Source organism: Nycticebus coucang, chromosome 4, assembly GCF_027406575.1.
Source record: "Nycticebus coucang isolate mNycCou1 chromosome 4, mNycCou1.pri, whole genome shotgun sequence".
Classification (NCBI taxonomy): domain Eukaryota; kingdom Metazoa; phylum Chordata; class Mammalia; order Primates; family Lorisidae; genus Nycticebus; species Nycticebus coucang.
The window spans coordinates 90,474,543-90,496,129 of NC_069783.1; the positions used below are offsets into that span (position 1 = coordinate 90,474,543).

Sequence of the window (21,587 nt, forward strand, 5' to 3'; positions counted from 1 at the left end):
TCTCACAAAAATACAGTACAATACCACAACTGGGATGTTGGTAGTGATGGAATTCACAGATCTTATTCAGATTTCCCTAGTTTTACATGTACTCGTGTGTGTGTGTGTTTAGTGTGTGATACAATTTTATCAGATATGTTGCTTCCCGTATCCACCAGAAAAATCAAGATGCGGAACAGCTCTGTCCCCAGGAGAACCCCTCCTGTACCCTGTTACAGACACACAGCCCCTTCCTGCCCCTCCTGCCATACTTAACCCCTGGCCCTCTAATCTGTTCTCTATTTTTCAAACTCTGTCATTTCAAAATGTTATAAAAATAGAATCACACAGTAGTGACCTTTGGAGATAGGCTTTCTTTTTTCCGTTCAGCATAATTCTCAGGAGATTCATCCAGGTTGTTGTATGTGTCCATAGTTTGTTTCTTTTCATTGTTTAGAATTCTATGGTAGGGACGGAGTTTATTTAATCATTCACCCGTTAAAGGACTTGTGGGATGTTTCCAGTTTGGGGCTATTAAAACTAAAGCTGCTGTGAGCATTTGTGTACAGGTTTCGGTTTGAACATAAATTTTCATTTTTCTAGGATAAATGCCCAAGAGTGCAACTGCCGGATTGTAGGGTTGTTGCATGTTTAGTTTTATAAAAAGCTGCCAGACTATTCTGCAGAGCAGATAAAGCATGTAAACGCAATCCAGTTCTTCCACATCCTCACCAGCATTTGATGCTGTCACTGTTTTTTACTTTAGCTGTTTGGATAGGCACATAGTGGTATATGACAGTGGTTTTCACTTGCCCTTCCCTGACAGCTAAGGACGCTGAGCATCTTTTCACGTGCTTTATTTGCCACCTGCATGTCCTCTCCAGGGGAATGTCTGTGGGTGTCTTTTGGCCACTTTCTCATGGGATGGTTTGCTCTTTTACTGTTGGGTTTTGGGAGCGGGGCTCCTCCCAAGCCGGACTCTGTGATGGGGAGGAGCAGCTCACCCCCAAGTCAGGGCCCCTCTCTGATGTGCTGGGGGAGGAGGCAGAGATGCACCAGAAGACAAAGTAATAGGATCACTTGGAAAGGGATGGGCGCTGTGAGGAGGTGCTGGGAAGTCTCAGACGGAGGTGCACGGGGAGGACCTGGCACCAGGGAGCCTTGAGCATCTGTCCTGAGGGAGAAGTGTTGGATGCGGGAGCAGCGGGGAGCAGCAAGGGCAGCAGGTGCAGCCATGTGGGAGCCAGTGCAGCCTGTGTGAGGGCAGAGAGGCTGAGATGAAGCACAGGGGCTCCCAGCAGGGGTGGGAGGGAATTTACTTCCTGTTCTGGGCTTATCAGAGTCCCAGCCCCCCCCCCCACTCTCTCACCTCCTGCACAGAGGCACTGTGGGTGAGGGCCGAGGGGGTGTCTGTCAGGGCTCCCTCCCTTTGGTGCCCGTGAGCCTCCAGTCAGGAAAAGGGTGTCCAGGGTGGCTATTTAACATTCCCTGACAGCTCAGTCAGACCCTCTCCCAGACAGACAAGTGTCAAATATTCATAAGGATGACCCGGCGGTCATTCTTCCCTCCCCCACAGCCTAAGGGCCCAGTGCATAGGCCTCAGCTCCTGGGGTGGTTGTGCAGCCCTGCCCAGCTCAGCTGCTGGGCCCCTCCCTGCCCCTCCTCTCTGGGACCCACTGTCCGCCTCACCAAGGGAGGGTGTCCCAAGTGGCCTCCTGGCCCCTCAGCCAAGTAGAGGAGCCAGGCCCAGTGCTTCCACCACCACCCCACCTTCTTCACTGGGGAGAAATATCACACTAGAGCTTCTTAGCCCAGGAAGGCATCATGACATTTTAAATAGTTACTCTTGAGAGCCTGCTAATATGATCGGGGCTTGAGAACCATCCCTCCCCCCAACTTCTGAGCTCTGCTCAAGGACCTGGCCTTGGAATGGCCACGTAAAGAGACCAAGACCGCCTGAAATCTGGAGTCAGAAGATTGCATGTAGTGTGGCCCTCTCGGCCACAAAACTTCTCAGGGACTTAGGTTCCTCATCTGTAAAATGAGGGTGGTATTGGCGACATCATAATGTGGTCATGACAATAACATGACTTGGGGCTCAGAATAGACACATACTATGGAGCTATCAGCCTGCACTGTAAGCTCATTCGGCCTTCCCAGAGGGACACGACCACTTGTCAGATAGAACCCAGGGACAACTGTGGGGCCACTCCCATTCTAGCCAGGGCCCAGGACTGTGAGACAGGATCCCTGTGACTAACCAGCACTGTCCCAAGGGAGGAGGTGATGGTGGACTCCCAGCAAATAGTGGGGACAACCTCAGCTTCTCCTCCTTTTGATGTGCTCTGCAGAGCCTTCAACAAAGAATTCATGAAATAATGAAGCCTGTCTCTCCTCTACTCCCCTCCTGGACTGAAATAAAGACTTCATTCATTGAGGCCATTTCTCTTCTGAATAAGATTTTTAATAATGGAAAGGATGGCTCTGTGACCCAGCCTGGGCAGGACATATGTGTATGTGCATATGTGTGTATATGTGCACATGTACACACATATGCATATGAGCGTGCACTCACAGTGTGCATTTAGGGAAACTCTGTCAGCATCCCAGGCCTCCCTGCCCACCCTTAGCTCTCTTCTTCTGCCCATTGGGATGGCCAGTGTCCCCCTTACTGCAGCTCTGACACCACTGACCCCCTCATTGCCAGGGTGAGCTTCAAAAGGAAGGCTATGTGGGGGCTGTTGGGTATGGGAGAGGGGAAGATAGGGGTGACATCCACCAGCTAGGACACTGCCTGCTGAGACCTGTCTGGGAAAGGCCCGAAAGCCTTTCGGGAGAAGGGGTGTAGACATCACCCTGCCTAGGCGGTCACTTCACCAAACACTGACCAGGAGTGCTACCACCCAGCCCCAGATGTGGACAGGCCCCACAGGGCCATGAGCCAATGAAGTATCTGGAGGAGTCCTGCCTAACTGGAGCCTGCAGGATGCAGCAGACCAGTGGGTATCCCAGGCCGGGAGCCCTGGGAGAGGGGCCAGTATTTTCAGCAGCAGTACAGATACCCTTATAGCCTCTGCCATGGATTGATGTGGACAAGGTCTGGCTGCCTCTGCTCTTTGCTCTGGTCTGTCTTCCAGACCTGGCTCCCTGTCCTTCCTGGAAGGCTGTGGCTGCTCTGGGCTCCCTGCTGCTAATTCTTCTGGTTAAAATCAGCCTGGGTCAGTCTCTGGCCCTTGCTCCTGAGAGCCAGGCCACTGAAGGGGGTGGCTGGGGGGCTGCATCTGCAGGATTCGCTGATGGCACTTCTGTGTGTTTCATTTTGAACAACCAAATACTTTTTAGGACTGTGCAAAGGTAGCACACATGAGACCCCACGACCCTGGAAGGGTATTGCCAATCCACCACCCAAGTGGCCTTATTACTAGCCAGCCTACCCAACATCTCAGAGCCAGGATCCATGCAGGGTGCGGTCCCCTCCCATGACTGAAACTCCGGCAGCACATCACAGATAGAATGAGCACAAGGGCCACCCATGGGCTGTGACCCAATTGCCAAGCCTCACTGCTGCCCCTAGCGGGAGGGCGTGGCACAAAGACAGCAGCCAGACCTGACAGATGCCCAAGGGGCCACATGGCTGACTACACTCTGCAGAACACCACCCTCTGCTTGCCAGCCACTCTGCTGCCAGCGTGGGAACTGAGAATGGGGAGCAGTTTAGGGATTGAGGGGCCCAAAATATGTAGTAGGAGAACAAATTTTGCTGCTCTGGGGACTCAAGCTCATGTCCCACTGTCTTTCTTTCTCTTTCTCTTTGAGTTGAGGGACAAGTTCTTACTTTACTAGACAGGCTCGAGTGCAGTGGTATGATCATAGCCTCACTTTAGCTTCAAATTCCCAAGTAGCTAGGACAATAGGGGCATGCCACCATGCCAGGACAATTTATTTTTATTTTTTTGGAGATGGCATCTCACTATGTTGCCCCGACTGGCTCTCAAACTCCTGGCTTCAGATGATTCTTCCACCTCAGCCTCCCAATGTGCTGTGATTACAGGCTTAAGGCACTAACTCATTTTTTTTTTTTTGAGACAGTTTCACTTTTGTTGCCCTCAGTAGAGTGCTATGGCATCACAGTTCACAGCACAGCAACCTCAAACTCTTGGGCTTAAGAGATTCTCTTGCCTCAGCCTCCCAAGTAGGGGGAGGCACGCCCACCACAATGCCTGACTATTTTTGTTGTTGTTGTTTTTTGTTTGTTTAGTAGGCCCGGGCCGGATTCGAACCCACCAGCCCTGGTGCATGTGGCTGGCACCCTAACCACTGAGATACAGGCACCCAGCCAAGCCACCATCTCTTAATACCCACCACAGATCCCTCCCTCCTCCAAAACCACCAGTCTGTGGCTTGAGCTATTTCTTCAGATCACGGGGCAGCCTAGGCAGTGAGTTCCCTCACTATGCCCCTCCTGAGGTGGTCACCCAACCTTTCATTCATTCTCAGTTTGCCTCAAGGTAAAAACAGAGGCAGCAAAGGGGATTGAGGGGGCCCAGTTTCACTTGTGACCCTGTCTGGGCTTCAGTCAAGATCTGAACTGTGATTTCTATGGGGCCATCCAGCCAGGGAGAGGATTCTACAAGCAATCTGGGCTCACCACTGGCACCCCACTCTCTGGACTCCTAGCCTCACTCCTTCTGGGGACCCATCATAGGCCAGAGCCAGAGTATGGAGTGGAGGAGACCCCTAGAGGTCTGGCAGGAATGGCCAGTGCAGGGGCGGGAGCCTGGGACCCTGGGCTCCCAGGTCGGATTAAGGCTCCTCTCCCCTAGGACAGCAGAGTGACCTGGGGACAATATGGAGACCCCCTCTGTGAGCAAGCGCTCAGAGCTGCTCTGCCTTTTCCTGCTGTAGGAGGGGATGAAGACATCGGACGGAAGCCTCCTGGAGGACCCTGGGCGGACCCCACTTAGCAAGAAGGAGGATGTCAAGTGGCAGAGGCCGCGGTTCACCCGCCAGGCTCTGATGAGATGCTGCCTGGTCAAGTGGATCCTGTCCAGCGCAGCCCCTCAGGGCTCAGGTAGGGCTGGGCTGGGCTGGGACCAGGGTGGGGGTCGGGGATCTGTTCTGTGCTCTGTCCTTTCTGAGGACTCAGAGGCCACCCTGGCACCCAGCCTGGGCCACAATGCCTCTGCCTCTGATTGGAGATCTGTTTCTATTCATTCATACTCTTCCCATTTTCAGAGTGCCATGCTGGGCACTAGCTCCAGGCAGGAACCATGAAGGGTGGGGAAAGAGGGCTGGGGCTGCACTAGGGTTTTCCAGCTGGGGAGCTGGGAGGACAGAGCCAGGCCACAGAGTCTGAAAGGCCAGGGTCCACCCGGTGTCTGAGTATGACAGAGCAGGAGAGGCAGAGGCAGCCTCATGTAGCACCCATGTGCGCACATCTCACACCTGTGTATCCACCACATACAACCTGGCAAACCCACCCACCCAACATGCACATGTGGGTACACACCACACATGCCTGCACACTTCTGTGCTCACACGCACACTCCCCACATGCCAGCGCACACCAGACACACTGTGGGGTCACACACAGGCGTGTGCAAGAGTCTTCCCCCTTGGCTTTGAGGAGCTGCTCTTGCTTGCTATGTTGGACAGTCCAGCTGTGTAATTTCAGGGAAGCCTCAGTCTTCTTGCTTGGAGTGTGGGCACAATCATGGTGCCAGCCGCCTAGGCCCAGTGAATGTTGTTCAGAGGGACCCAGGGCAGACAATAGACAGTGGCTGAAGGCCGCCCCCAGCTGTCCATGCATGTGCTAGAGGGGATAGGGCTACTACATGCCAGGCCCCTTTACCACCCAACTCAGCTCCAGGGAGCTCCAGCACTACTCCAGCATCCTCCCCTCCGCCTCCGTCATCTCCACTTCCTCATGGAACCCATCTGTAATTCTTAATCAGCATTTATCCCTGGACCAGCATTTCTCCCTGACTCTTTCCCCCAGAAGCACTAGCACTGGGAATACATGTGTAAGGTCCATGGACACCTCCAACTTCTCAGGGCAGGGGTTAGGTTTTGCAGGTGGCAGAAACATGATGAGGTCCCTAAAAGCTCCTGCAAGTAGTTTAACTGGGAAGGACAAGTCTTCACAGCACTGTTTGATCTGCATTTGGATAAAAAAAAGTCGATTCTCCATCAGGGTGGGAACCTAGAGCAGAGGTGAGCTGTGGTGGTCTGGTGTGGCCACCACATGCGCCTGAGGACTCAGGTCCACTCTGACTGGCCCAGACACATTGTTCAAGGGTCAGATCTCTCCTGGTCTGAGTCCTGCAGGCGGTTCTTGGTGCAGCAAATATCGGAGGGGTTGCAGAAGCAGAACCCTCTTTTCCTCCCCTCGCCCCTGTGTCTGTCTGGCAGGCAGAGGAGGCTTGAGTCGGGGTTGGCGCTGGCGTGCTCCCCTGGCCAATGTTTTCTGCACACCTGTGACAGCAGCAGCCATGCTAAGTGGCAATGACAGGGAGAAAAGCCAACCAGGGAGCAGGCATGGCATATTCAAGGTCGTAGGGAGACAGGCCAAGGGGACCACACCCCATGCCCCACCCCAGCTCTGGGTGGCTTCTGAGTGCGCAGGGTATTTTCACATTCAGCTCCTGCATGGAGCCGTCAGGACATGTTAGCTGAGTAACTTGTCAAAGGCACACAGTGGGAGGGGCCAGGGCACCATCAAAGGACGTGTTTCCCCAGGCAGACATTCTTCCCAGCCCCTGTGCCGGGTGCTGAGAGCAAGTGTGAAGGACAAGTCTGAGACCCGATTTGACTGTGTGAGGTAGGCAGTGCCGATCTCATCTCATCATTCTGTTCTACTGAGGAGTCTGCTGAAACGCTGGACGGTCATATAACTTGGCAGGTGGCACAAAGGGTGGGGTGGGTGTGGGGAGGCCGGGGACGCAGAACTCCTTCCATGTGCACCCTGCCACGCATCTTCCATAAGAGGTGAGGGGAGTGGAGCTAGGAACCCCACAGACTGAGGGGCCATATACCAACAGGCCCTTCACCTCCCATGGGCACAGGTCCCAGGCCTCCCCTCCTCAGTCCAAATGTCCTGTTGTGTCCCTGCAGGGGGATGGATTCGCCTGGTGTGGTCACACTGAGGGCTTTGTGTGGGTGTGAAATGCTACACTGTGCGCACAGACAAGGCGCCTCTGCTCTTTGGGAGCCTGCAAGACTCTGGGTGCAGAGAACAATGGGAGCCATTCAGTGCAGTCCCACTGCACGCTTCGCAAGTCCCCGTGCAGCGTCCGGAGCCCTCGGGAGCCTATGGGAGTCAGCGGCCCAGACACTGTGCCCTTGTCCTTGGGGTTTTTCCATTCAGTAGGAGTGAGGCCAGAGAGTCACGTCTGGGACAGCTGGGAGCGGAAGTCACGGTTCAGCAGGGTATCTCTGAAGTTTGGGCAACAGAGAACCCAGGCAAGGAGTGGGTAGAGCTCAGGGGCCTAGGACATGAGGACAAGGGGCTGGTCCAGCTGTGGCTACACACCCTGGGAGCTCATTACTGGGATGTGAAGGCCCAAGATGAAATCAGGAGGTGGGCAGCAGGGTTGGGCCCGGGGTGGGGGTGGGGGGGAGTGCAGGGCAAGTGGATGGCTTCACCCCACCCAGGAGAAATACCCCATCCTCAGCCTAGAAGCTTGGGGAACCCCTCCTCACTGGCCAGAAGCTACAACTCTGACCTTCCCAGCATGTCTGGCAGCATCTAAAATCCCTCCAGGCAGGACGCCTATCCAGGGGTGTGTGACTGATGCTACAACCTACACACCTGTTTCTCAAGTCTGGCTCCCCACTAGTTCTATGGGACTTGGGCTTCTTCACCTGCCAAACTGGAACAATAATACCATGCACAAAGTGACCTAGGGACTTGGCTGTACACAACTGAATCCAGGCTGTCTGGGTTAAGCAGAGAGACATCTGCTCCTGGCCTAGGGAAGTTCAAAGAATTCTGGAGGACCAGAATATGAGGCCTGAATGTGACAAAGCCAGGGTCCTATCTAACACTATGGGAAATGCCTCATATTCTGGGTTCTTTCAGCCGAACACTGGAACAGCAGCCACATGCTTTTGTGTGACACAACACAACACTCCTTGTGCAAAAGGACACACTCCCACCCCTCCCCCAAAGCGGAGACCCATGTCCTCCAGCCACCACATCCATCTCAGGGAGATATTCATTCCTCTCTGGGTTCCATCACGACCCATTTAAATCACAAAGTCATTTAAATCACCAGGGATCCTGATGAAAAATGGTAGGAGAAAGGTATGGGGCCACAAGACTGAATTAACTTGTCTCTAATACATACACACAGAACATATTCTAACAGAATTTTCATGTGTTTGAAGCACCAAGATACAGTCAGCATTAGAAAGCATTGCGATGTGTGACATTGAAGTGAGATGTTAGGTCACATGCAAATTTTTAAGGATTTATCTGAAAACTGTTTACATGGCTCTTGAAGCTCTCACCCTCGCCAGAAATATAGGAAGTTGAATGCTGGAGCCTGGGGAAAGATGATTTGTGAAGAGGATTTCTCTGGAGAGAGGTGTTATGCGTCCAAACCCCCAAGATGAGGGAGGGATGCTTTGGTCACCTTTTGTTACCTAACAAAATACCTTGACATGTAGTGTCTTAAAATAATTATTTTGTTTGCGCTCAATTCTGTGGGTCAGGAATTTGGGCAGCCAGATGGTTCTTTTACTCTGCATGGCATTGGTTGCAATGATTCACTCACCTTATTTAGCTAGTGGCTGGGCTGGGTTGAAAGATTCAAGAAGATTCTACTCACATGTTTGGTGCCTCAGAGCCTGTCTCCCTTCACATGTCTTCTTTGGCTTCCTAACCTTATGGTGGTCTCAGGGTACTTAGACTGCCTTCCTGATAGGTTCCAAGAGGGAAGTTAGGGAGGAGTTGCAAGAGCTCGTAGGAGCTGGGCTCCAGAACTGGCACATCATCACTTCTATTGCGAGCCATCAGGACCAGGTGTTGGGACTCATTCCATAATCCCAGCACTTTGGGAGGCTGAGAGGGGAGGATCACTTGAGGCCAGGAGTTTAAGACCAGCCTGGGCAACATAGCAAGACCCCAGGCCAGGCAGCACCCATAGCTCAGTGGGTAGGGTGCTGGCCACATACACTGAGGCTAGTGAGTTCGAACCCGGCCTGGGCCAGCTTAAACAACAACGACAATTGCAACAACAAAAATAGCCGGGCGTTGTGGTGGGCACCTATAGTCCCAACTATTTGGGAGGCTGAGGCAAGAGAATCGCTTGAGCCTATAGTCCTAGCACGTTGAGAAGCCAAGGTAGGTGGGTCATTTGAACTCAGGAGCAAGAGTGAGACCTGAGCAAGGGTGAGACCACATCTCTACTAAAAATAGAAAAACTAGCTGGGCGTCATGGAGGGTGCGTATAGTCCCAACCATTCAGGAGGCTGAGGCAAGAGGATCACTTGAGCCCAAACGTTTGAGGTTGCTGTGAGCTATGACTCCATGGCACTCTACCCAGGGTGACAGAATGAAACTTTATCTCAAAAAACAAACAAACAGGAGGCATCCATAGCTCAGTGGGTAGGGCGCCGGCCACATACATCCAGGCTGGCGGGTTTGAATCTGGCCCGGACCAGCTAAACTACAATGACAACTGCAACCAAAAAATAGCCGGGTGTTGTAGCGGGCACCTATAATCCCAGCTTCTTGGGAGGCTGAGGCAAGAGAATCACTTAAGCCCAAGAGTTTGAGGTTGCTGTGAGCTGTGATGCCACAGCACTCTACCCAGGGCAACATAGTGAGACTCTGTCTCAAAAGAAATAAACAAACAAAGCAAGACCCTGTCTCTACAAATATATACATGTTTTTAAATTAGTTGAGCATGGTGGTGCATGAGGTGAGCTAATAGTCTCAGCTGCTTGAAAGGCTGAGACAGGAGGATCCCTTGAGCCCAGGAGTTCAAGATTGCAATGGCACCACTGCACTCTAGCCTAGGCAACAGAGCAAACTGTCTTCAAAAAAAATTTAAAAAGTCAAGTCATCAGGTCAGACTTCAGAGGATACAAAATGGACTGTATATTCCCTGGAGTTGGGGTATGAAATTTGTGGCCATCTTTAATCTGTCACAAGGGCCTTGGCTGAGTCTGGTAGAGTGACAAATGCTCATTCCTGAGGGAGCTGAGTCCTTGTTGGTCCTGCATCAGGGAGGTTGCTGTAACCCCCTACTAACTTGTATCCCTATATCTGGCGGTGTTTCTAGGCTCGCTGGAGAACTCACTAGATTTGAGGTGTAGTCTTCCCTGCCACCCACTGTGTAGCTGCAATATCTCTTGATAACCAGGACCATGCACCCATCCTTTCCCGTTAGTTGGTCTAAGAGGGACAAGGGGCCCCAGGAGGCCAGGAGGCTTTCTCAGCTTCCGGTTCAGCAGTCATTGGCATCTCACTTTGGGAATGGTTCTTCCTTTGGGATCCAACCCTTTAATCTACAGCCCAGAGTACCAGAGAGGAGAGGCAGAAATGCTGTGAGGGGGTGGGGGGGGGGTTGGGGAGGGGCTTCTGCCACCACCTCCCTCAGTTCCTGGCCATCTCCCAGCTGCAGGAGAAGCAGCAGCAGGGTATCTGGCACCCGACAGGACAGCCCCTGAATCTCACAGTTGGCGCTACAACCAGCCTTCAGCAGGCCTGGTCGCTGCTCTGTGGGGACAAGGCAAGGACAGCCTTCTCTGTGGTGAAGTGAGGCCCTTGGTCAGCAGGGTGGGCAGGCAGGAAGGTCCTATCCCCAATGAGTGTCTGTTCCAGTGAGGACAAACGGTGGCTCCCTCAGTGACAAAGGGGCTACAATGGAGCTGACCTGCCACCTGCTGGCTGCCTGGGCACTACCAGCAGCTGTAGCCTGATGAGCCCAAGGAAAGGAAGTTTTTACTGAGCCCATGGCATTTTGCTCCCACCTGAGTAAGCACCAGAGTGGCCAGGAACAGGGCCTGAGAAATGTGCACAGAGCTGGCACGTCTGCCCAACCTGATCACCAAGAACCTCCTCAGCCCTGAACAGCCTTTGGAGAGCACCAGCAAGGGACTTGGTGTCCTCACACTGACCTCCTCGTCATCACGCCTCTTATTATGTCCCCTCCACTTCCCTGACCCCAGAACAAATAGCTAACAACCACCACCCATAGATCATAAATTTTGAGACAGAGTCTGTGCCTTAGACCAGCAGCCCCCAGCCTTTTTGGGCACACGGGACTGGTTTCATTGAAGACAATTTCTCTACAGACATGGGGTTGGGGGGGCGCATTTGATTCTCGTAAGGAGCATGCAACCTAGATCCCTCACATGTACAATAGGGTCCTTGCTCCTATGAGACTCTAATGCCACCACCGATATGACAGGAGGCCCAGCTTAGGCAGTGATGCAAGCAATGGGGAGAGGCTGTAAATAAATACAGAGGAAGCTTCTCTTGCTCAACAGCCACTCAATTCCTGCTGTACGGCCAGCCCAGGGGTGGGGAACCTCAGCCTTGGACCATCTCTGTCCAGGCAACCTGGGCAAGTTGGTGTAAACACCGTTCTTCCCTTCCCCATCACCCTGCCACTGGGTAGGCCTTGATGTCCACTCAAAGTTGGTGCCAACATTTCTTGCAGTTCTGTCTATAAATCATAAGTGAATGTTTTTCCCCCTCACATGGCCTGAGGAACTCCCCACAGGGCTGCAGAAGTGGGCCGAGGGGAAAGTGACATTGCCACAGGTGCCACGGGGGTCTGAGCACCTGCTTATACACCAGCCCCCACCCTGTTCCTTCCAGCCCTGCTCCCCAACTCTGACCACACATGCAGCACCTGTGCTATGCACACACATCTGAAGAGTGGGGGCAAAAGGCTGATCCCCAGTTCCTGGTGGGCAGCTCAGCCTTCATGATTGGTTTCTTGGCATCCCACAGTCCACCTCCATGATAGCCCAGTATCAAGACACTAGCTGTTTATCAAAAACAGAAAAGATCTTTGCTGAAGAAACATGGATTTGCTCAAAACCCAAGAAACCACAGAATTCTCCTAGAAGGGCTACCATGGGCCCCACAAGTTGTCCCAACTTGCCTTAAATGCACTGTGTGCCATTGAACATGCTGGGTCAGGACCAAGAGACAAAGCTGCTCATCCTCATCTGGACCTGTCCACAGGCTTTGCTACTGCTCAGTACACACAGCAGAGCCACAACCTGAATGCCCACAAAGCACTGCCCCATCCTTTAGTTGCTGGAGTACAAGGTGCAGGGGTCCATCTCTCCCTTGGAGGAGAGACTTGCCTGCACTTGCATGTAACAGAAACCCCAAGTAACAGTGGCTAAATCAAGCCAGAGGTGTGTTTGCCTCCTCTGTGAGATATCGGGACTATGCAGTGGAGGGGATGTCAGAGACAAGGTCTCTCATTCCTTTGTCCTTTCCCTCACTATTATAAGGTGATTGCTTTGGTTCTAGCTATTATTGTCTCGTTTTAGGCAAGGGGGAAGGAGAAATCAGTGGAAAGGGAAAGTGGTAGTACCTGAGTCAGGAAAGCAACACTCACAGAAACCTCTGGAAAGTTGGTGCTTACATTTCATTGGCCTGAACAGAGCCACCCAGGCTGCATGGGAAGGCCTGGAATGGTAGTGTTTCAGCCAGGCACATTTCCACTTCCAATGGGATCTGAATTCTGAAGGTAAAAAGCAGGGCAGGTGCATACAGAATTGGCATTCTCAGCCACGTGTTGATGGCAGGTTGTTTGGATGCCTGAATGCGCTCACTGCAGCCCAGGAACACCAGGCTGCCTGGCCTGATTGCTTTTATTTATTGCTAGGTGTTCAAAAACTGTGGGGGCCCGGGGTGATCAGCTCTAGTCACTTATTTGGCTTTCCAAATAAGTGACTTATTTGGCTTATCCTCCTCGCCAGAGGAACTCCTTTCCACCTCCCCTTCTCCGCACTAGAGAGATGCCAGAAGGGCTGAGGGATGGGGCCAGTGAGTAGAGGTCAGGGACCAAGAGACAGCCAAGGCTCTGCCCATGCAGGGGGTGGGTTGAAGCAGACTTCTCCCTTTCTGGCTGCTGAGAAACCCTGAAGCCTAGACGAGTACCCTCCGCAGTGAGATCACACCCTTTGCTGAAAATCACATCAGTGGCACCTCCTCGGTTGGTGCTGGGAACTCAGGAGCGAGGCCCACCCCTGTCCCCACCCTTCCCAGCCCAGCAAACTGAAGGAGCCCTCTGCCTCCGGGAACAGTGTCCAAGGTGAAGGGGCTGGCTCTGGGACAGGCATAGGAGCCACCTGGGGAGGCAGACCTGGGCAGTGGGACTACAGGGTTCTAGCCCCCACTGGGTCCCTGGGCTGAAGGCCAAGGGACAGGCAGTCTTTGGAAAGACCAAGAGAACAGGAGGCAGGGACAGAGAACAGAGGAGAGAAGGACAAGCCCTGAGAAGCCAAGACAGTTGGGCAGACTGAGGCCAAGAGGAGAGATGCTGAGTTTGAGAGACAGAGAGAGACAGACCTGTAGGGGTGGGAGAGAGTTCTCGAAAAAGAGAGGCGCTGAGTGTCAGGCTGGGGAGAGGCAGGCAGAGGGGGTGAGGAGCAGGGAGGGGGTGGCCTGCACTGTGGCAGGTGGGGCAAAGCTGAGGGCAGAAGCGGGCAGGAGCGGCCTGGCCCTGGGATGGCACGGCGCAGTGAGGCCCGGGGCCTGAGGCTGCAGGAGTGCCAGCATGGCTGCAAGAAGCACTTGGGCGATATCATCAGCTTCTTCTTCCGTTTCATCTCTGGGAACCTGGCTCGAGGTGAGGGCTGCTTTGGTGGGACTAGGGATGGGTGGGGATGCAAGAAGCAGCAGCTTTGGGGCTGAGGGCCATGCTTGCCTCGGCTGGGCCGGGGATGACTATGGGGCAGTGTGACTTTCGGGCAGTGAGTGCCAGGGCAGGGTTCCCCCAGACTGGTGGGCTGGGCAGGGAGAGGAGGTGGGGAAGGGGCAGGTTTCTCTGCGGCAGTGCGCACAGACTGGGATGGCTCCCAAGCGAGCCCTCCTGCTTTGCACACAGGGACTGCATGGCCCTGGCTCTCTCCCGTCTCCCTCCCTCATTAGAGACCCCTCTCTTCTTCCATCAAAGACAGATGTGGCATCTGTGATGCAAGTTAAAGAAAATGATTGAGTGTGTATTAAGACCTGTATGTATATAGAAAGCACTCAATTAACAATAGCCACCTTTCAAAATCTATAAAACCAACCAGGCTGGAGGGTGTGGCAGGCATAGAAGGGGCTCCCTGAGTCTGTGCTCAGGCTTAGGGAGAAGCTGGGGGTGGGGCAGGCCAGTTCCACTCCTCACAAGCTTCCTCTACCCCTCACCCATGCTGAGCAGGACCAAGCCCCCCTCCGCCATGGGGGCCATGAGGCTGGCACAAGGGAGGGGTCCCACATATACGGACATGGCATTTTCTGGGCACCTGGGAAGGGGTGGTGTCAGGACCTTCAGACCTTCAGAGATATAAAATTAAATCCCTAAAACACAGATGAGTCAGTGTAGACATGTGACATGTAAATCCCAAGAGCCAGTGCTACAAGCTGCTCGTGCTGCCGGGAAATGCTCACAGATGCCAAGAGGTGACCTGCACCACGAGAGGTGCTGGATTGGGGCAGGCTGACCTTCATCCCCTGTCTCGTCCCCTGGCCTTTTCTGAAAACCTAGCACAGAGCCTGGCACATCAAATACTTGTCAAGTTAATGGATAGCATTTTAAGAATAAAAACATAAAAGTGAGCATAGAATCAATCATCTTAAAATCAGTAGAACGCTACTGGTTTAAAATACTGGAAGGCAACACGCAGTCTCAAGGAATGGGACAGGGGGACTCTTCGGTAATGAAGGTGTGCAGGGGAGATGGTGGCAGCTCAGGTGGTTCTGGGTGGGAACCCCAGGCGTTCCAGTTTGTTAAAGGGAAATCCTGTGGCTACTCGTGATGTCCCTTAACCCTGTGTCCAGCTGCTGAGCCAGCCCCCTCCAGGAGGTCTTCCTGGGTGGGGGAGGATGGAAGCTTGAAGGTGGGGATGTTCTGCCCTTGGTCTTTCTGTGCGATGAGAATTAACGAGACACTGAGCAAGAGTCAGGGCCACAGCTTTACAGGGCCTATGCTCAGCATGAGAGAGATACCACTAAAGGCAGAGTTTTAAAGGGGGTTAGGTGGGAACAGGGAGATGTGTAAGAGATTTTCTTGCACCTGGGTTGTTCTATTACAGACTTCTTCATGCTGACCATGTCTCATTAGCATGTTAAATCTCCACCCCTGGGTGTGGTTTTTAGCATTCAAATTAGATTATACTGAGGGAAAAGTCCAGGTAAGGTCAGCCTAGGGGTCTGTTCTAGCTTAAAGCTGTTGGGTCCGGATAGGTCTGGTCCTCTTCAGCCAGGTGCCACATCAGCCTGTGTTAGTGTCTTGCCTCCATAGTCCTGAAAATCATCACTCACAGGCTATGCTGTCCCGTGCTATCTCCACGGTCGGAAGTGAGGCCTGAGTCCTGTCCCTGTGCTGTCTTGGTGGGCCCTGGGCTGCTTCTCTGTGAGGCGAGACCCTTGCGGGGGGCCAGACACAGTGGCAGAGGGATATGTCTGGGGTCAGGTCACTGGGCCACAGTAGAGTCACTGGCCATGACTCTACTACCTGGGCCCACTTGCTGCTTCTCATTAGTGACCTTGAGCGTCTCTCCTGACTACACTTGGCCGGGCTCCTCCTCTGTCTGATGTGATATTCATGATAGCACCTCCTCCAGAGGCTGGCTGCGAGGGTCAGTTTATTGCTGCAGTCGTGATAACAGGAGTCCTTATTGTCTGGATCCGTGCACCTTTGTCACACCTTTAACCTACCCCAGATGCCACAATCTCACGGTGCTGTCTCACCTCTGTCTCAGTCTGTCTCTCTCTCTTCTTTACGGGAGTGAGACAAAGCCCCCTTCCTGCAGGGCTGTCCCCAGGTGGACACCGAGTAGGTTTTCATCACTTGAGGGGCAGCCTGCCACCCCAGGCCTCAGGTCTCACACCTGAATCCCAGAGGTCCCAGGATTCCTAACAGGTAGGGAGGTGCCATCTGGAAAAGGGGATGAGGAGGCTGAGAGCAGGACCCTGAGGTGCAGCTGAGAATGAGGTGGGAGCCCGAGGAACATACCAATGTATGGAACCACCTCTGGAGGCCTGGTGCTCTGGTGCCTCTGACCCTTCAGTCCACTCTGTGGCACTGCTCTTGCCCACTGTTGGATGAAATTCTGTGCATACCCCAAGGTTGTGTTTCAGGAGGAGGGCAGCATGTAGGTGGGGTCTGGGTGTCTCCACATGCTCTTCATGTGGCTCCCATGCAGGCAGCCCCAGGCCAGGCCTATGCCTTTCCCTGTCTCCCCAGTGCTGGGCTCTCCCTCTCAAGGTGGTCTTTCTGGGGAAGCATGGAACTTTGAAGATACACTTCCCTGCTCTCTGCCTCAGGATCCACTGGAGCTCTGCAGAAATGCCTCCACTGGCTCCATATTGGTCACTGGGAAGGGGTCCAGTTCATTCCATCACCCCGGCTGCCCCAGGCCAGAGTAACCACAGCCACCACCCTGACCTCCTTCAGGGCTGGGACAGACCCACTGGGCCCTGCATCCCCCAAACTCTAGGGACATGCTCAGATCATTAGAGACTTCTCAGAAGCCCCTCAATTAGATGGAAGTGGAGACTGCAGCACCTCTGGGTGGGAGAAGTAGGGAAAACTCCCAACACACCAACCAGCCTTTCCAAAGACATTCTCTCCACCAGCCTGCCCCTACTTTGCCTTCTGGGAGTGAAGAGGGGTGAGTCACAGACTGGTTTCCCAGTCCTTTACTGTGACCCGCATAGCTGATCTTGCATCTCTGTGTGGTCCTTGGGTGTTGGGACTTCTGCCCAAACTCAACAGGAAAAGTCACATTTAACACCCAGATATGAGACACAGAATGCACATCAAGGGAAAGGAGAGCTCTGTGCTCTCTGGGTTCCTCCCCCAAACATAGAGCAGGTGCCCATCCCAGGGCTCCCAGGGACTAGGCAGGTATGGGGTAGAAGCAGGGAGGGGCCCAGGGAAGGCTCAGTGTCTGGTTGAGGCAGCAGAATCCACAGGGTACCAGCAAAGCTGGGCACATCTGGCTTGAATTGTTAAAGTGTCATTCCAAGGCGTTAAAAATATCATTCTCCTACAAATAGACACTGAGCGTGTGTCAAGGTTCTATTGAACTCCTTAATGAGGGAACTGCAGAATGACAAAGCTAATTCAAAAGAGAAACACGGAGACTTTTAGAGAGGGTGGAATAAAAGGAGCCCAGAGATAGGATTGCTCAGTTAAGCAAGCAAGAAATTGAAAAAGACCTGGGCCAGTGAAGCTGCCACCCATGGGGTTAGCCTTTCTGCCAGAGAGGAAACCTTAGCATCTTATCAGGCTTATAAAACATCTGGGCCCTAATTGATTGTGCTGCTTAGTTCTGCCCTTGGATCATCAGATGCCCTGACAGTCATGCTAGACAATGCTCTGGTAGGACCTTAAAGTTCACTCAATGCTCTTGAAGCTTCAGCTTCACAATTTTTTTTTTTTTTTTTTAGAGACAGAGTCTCATTTTATTGCCCTTAATAGAGTGCTGTGCCATCACAACTCACAGCAACCTCCAGCTCTTGGGCTTAAGCGATTCTCTTGCCTCAGCCTCCCAAGTAGCTGTGACTACAGGCGCCCGCCAGAATGCCCGGCTATTTTTTGTTGCAGTTTGGTCAGGGCTGGGTTGGGGCCCGTGCCCTATTCACTGAGCCACAGGTGCCGCCTCTTCTTCACAATTTTTAAACAAAATCTCATATGTGCCACTCACAGGTCTCTGAGAAGCAAATTGCTTCTAACCTCTCTGAGACTCAGTTTCCCCTTCTATAAAATGGCCGTAAGAAAGATGAGGTCATTGCAAGGATCCTTGTCAGATGCACGTCGTAAGCCCTGCCCCATGAACTGGCCTTTTTCCTTCTCCACCTTGCTGTGGTGGGCTCCTATGATGGCTCTGCTCAGTGGCTGGGGTGTGGCCTGGGCAACTTAGTCTCTCCAAGTCTCAGTTTCTTCATCCATCAGATGGTCATAATTGAGGGTGGTTTTCAGGATTTTAACCAGCATCTGTAAAGGGCCAAAGATGTGGCAGGGCTGGTGATAATGGGGACTGGGTTTGTGGCCCTGAGCTGCGACATCCCCCTTTCTGGGCCTTAGTTTCCTTGTCTGGGAAATGAAGCCCAGAGAGGAGAGTTTTCACAAGGACCAGCTGTGTAGCCTGTGATTCCTCCCCCTTTGCTTTCTCAGGCACAGGATGGGAAGTGTCTGTGGCTTCAGCACCCTCACGACTGCCTGGGCCTGCCTGCCTCATGGTAGCCCTCTCCCTAGCCACTGCTTTCTGTGCCCTTCACTGCTCATAGGACCTCCCGGACTGCTCCTCAGGGCCTTGCTAATGAGGCACAGCTCATTGAAAGCCAACTGGGAGCAGCTTGATGCTGTCCCTTAGCCAGGAGGTTGGGCTTCTCCAGGCAGAACTGGCCGCCGTGGTCCCTGTCCCTGCTTTGGCCTCCACTCACCTGGCCTCTCCCACTTCCTGCCTCCAAGTGGCCACATAGAATGGCCAGGAGAGGGGTGGATGGGGAAGCAGTGGGAGGGTCAGCAAGAGGTACTGACTGCCAGCTGGGCAGGAAGCGCCTCCAGGAAGGTGTGCAGCAGCCACCTGCACAGGTGGGCCCTCAGCTTCAGGACCACCTTCCTGGCACTAGACCCTTTCCCAGCATGGTGTGTTTGTGTGGCAGGTGGTCCTTGCCTTCTGGAGTAAAAGGGGTTGGGGGTTCTTTGGGAAGGTGGGGGCGAGGAAACAGTAACAGCTTCCAGACGTTCTGGGATAGGAGGAAAACTCTGTGTGCTGGGGCTAGTAAAGGGGCAGGCAGAACTGTGGTGGCAGCGTGGGTCTGACAGGAAGATCCTCCTAGGCTGGGGAGCTTGGAGCTCACAGGCCTGGCCACCAGGAAGAGGCCCTGCCAAAAGAGCTCTCTTGACAGGCATTCCACCATCTTCCCACCAGGGGGCAGCAGGTGCCAAGGCGTCTACCTCTGGGACTATTTTATCTTTCAAAGTCACTGACTCAGGGTTTTCTGACTCCATCCTTTCACACCTTTGGCGTTAAGGAATCCAGAACCCAGGATTTCTGGGTTGCCAACTGTCTTCCAGGACACATCATGGCTCCTGATGACCTGAGCTAAGCCCAGGACAGGCTGAGACCCTCTCCCTAGCAGGTGCCCCCTGCCCTCTGCTGCCCATAAAGTCCCTGCCCCAATCCACTAGGGCTTGATGTGTTTTGGGGGTGGCAGTGGTCTCTCCGTGTCACCCCCCAGAGGCCTCAGGAGGTGTTACCTAGGAAGGACTTATTTTGCTGTTGTCCCCATGTATGGATGAGGGAACAGACTCAGATGCGGAGGGAAGGGCTGCCCAGGGCCATACCGTGAAGTGCCCTGCCCCTGCCCCTGACAGCCTGGGAAGTAGGGGGAGCCCATAGTTAACTCATATGAATGTTCCCCCGAACATTTCCCCATGGGCCAGGTGGGTCTCCGAGATGAAATGTGGAAAGGCAGGCAATGAGCTGACTTGGTTAGTAAACTAAATGTGTTCCCTGTCAAAGGTTCAAATCTTAATTCTCCTTTGAAATAATGCTGAAGATAGTGAGTAGTTAGGGTTTTTAAAAAATTTGTTCTTAATGCCCTTCCATTGCAAAATAGACGATGACAGTTTTATGGCCTGTTTCCATTTTGGGGGGGCGGGGGGGGGGGAATACACGTATGACAGACAAATAAGAGCCTGGGGACCACAGCTGCAGGCCCCTGCCTGGCTAAAGCTGGGCAGGAAGGTCAAAAGGGTGACTGCCGGCTGAGTGACAGGTGGAGGCTGGGGACAGTGTGGGGACAGCAGGTGTCCTGGCTGGGCCTTGGCCTCCCTTCAGAGTGAGGTGCAGCCACGCTGGTGAGGTCCACAGCCTGGGCCCCCCACTCAGGTGGCTGAGAGCTGGCCCTCCCAGAGAGGAATGAACTGAGGGCTTGGACCCAAGCAGTGCCCAGAACCCTGGGACCTGAGGGCAGAGTGGCAGAGATGGCAGGAGCTTGTGCAGGAGCAGTGCAATGAGTGAGTGAGTGAGCAAAAGAAGACAGAAGCAGCAAGGAGGCCACCATCAAGAGTACTGACCACAGTACATCCCACAGGAGGGGGAGAGTGTGTGACAGCTGGTACCATCTCTGAGTCACAAGATAGATTACAAGAAAAAAGCAGGGAGAGGAAGTATTTGCAGAGACCCAGAAGCCAAAGGCAGCCTGGGGTCTTGCTGAGAGCCAGGGATTGCATGCAGAAGGCCCACTGGCCAGGCAGGAGGCTCAGGGCAGCCATTGTCCCCTAGCCCCCAAACATAGGGTTTGCCTCAGTGCACAGCAAGGTGCCCGGGCAGGGGTGAGATCTATGGGGTAGACAAAGAGGGCCTCGGGTGCCAGGCTCTGGGAGGGTGACCCCCAGCTCGCCAGCTCTGCCCATCCATTGGGAGCCTAGCAGGTCACCTCAGCGCTGAGCCCTGCCAGCCTCAAGTGTAAATGGTGGAACGAAGGCACCTGAGGGCTGTCGCTCTTCCTTGCTTCATTCCTCAATGCCATGTCTCATTTACTCCTCTCCTATCTGAAGTCTCCCCTGGCCAGGGCAGGGACCTTCTCCTACTGTTGCTGCACTCAGCAAGCATCAGGGCAGCTTTGAAAACACAAATTGGAGCTTGCCACTCTCCTGCCAAAAATGCGTTGGTGGTTTCCCGTTGAACTTGAAATAAATTCCAGATGCTCCACCCTGGCCTTCAGTCTCTGTGGGATCTGGCCTACCCACATGGCTGAGTCCCTCCATCCCACTAGGCTGCCGCTCAGAGCTCCCCCGGCTACCTTTCCTTTGCAGGACATTATGCACATGCACCCCCTGCCCTACCCCCCGCCTTCCACCTGAGCACCTGCACCAGTGGGTCTTTCTCCCCTATCAGGCCTCTGTTTAAATGTCACCTCTTCAGGGGACTTGCCCCATCATGTCACTACAATGCCCAGCACATGTTAGGAGCCTACTCAAACTGCACTTAACAAATTATTCTCTTTTCCAGATCCGAGGCAGATTCTGTTCACTAGGACCTAGACAGTTCTGCAGAACAGAAAAGGCTTTAGTAGGCCACCTTCCTGGTTCCATTCTAGGTCCCCAGGTCCATCAGCTGACGTGCAGGGTCTCTGCGAGTCCAGCTGCCCTGATGACTGACACTAACCATACCCACCTTGTCTCTAGGAAGTGCCACCATGCAGCCATCCTTCCCCAGGGTCTCATGGTCCCCACTGCACTTAGAGATCCCAGTCCAATGGCTCCGCAGACACATACAAGGTCCTGCCTGCTTTTCAGGGGCCTCACACCTGCACACACACTCACACACATACACCCACAGGTGCACCTGGAAGCAGGGGTCATTGTTTTCATTTACTGCCACAGATTATGTGGCTTCTGAGCACT

The 21,587-nt window shown here is 53.5% G+C and overlaps 1 protein-coding gene across 3 annotated transcripts in view; it reads left to right on the top strand.

The window, feature by feature from the left end:
- The window catches only part of KCNIP3 (potassium voltage-gated channel interacting protein 3), a 77,155-nt gene that overhangs the window by 8,581 nt on the left and 46,987 nt on the right, over positions 1 to 21,587 (top strand). For all 3 annotated transcript variants that reach the window (XM_053590199.1, XM_053590196.1, XM_053590197.1), the window contains exon 2: positions 4,885 to 5,050. In XM_053590199.1, coding sequence (XP_053446174.1) covers positions 4,885 to 5,050 — 166 coding nt within the window. The remainder of the gene's footprint in view (positions 1 to 4,884; positions 5,051 to 21,587) is intronic.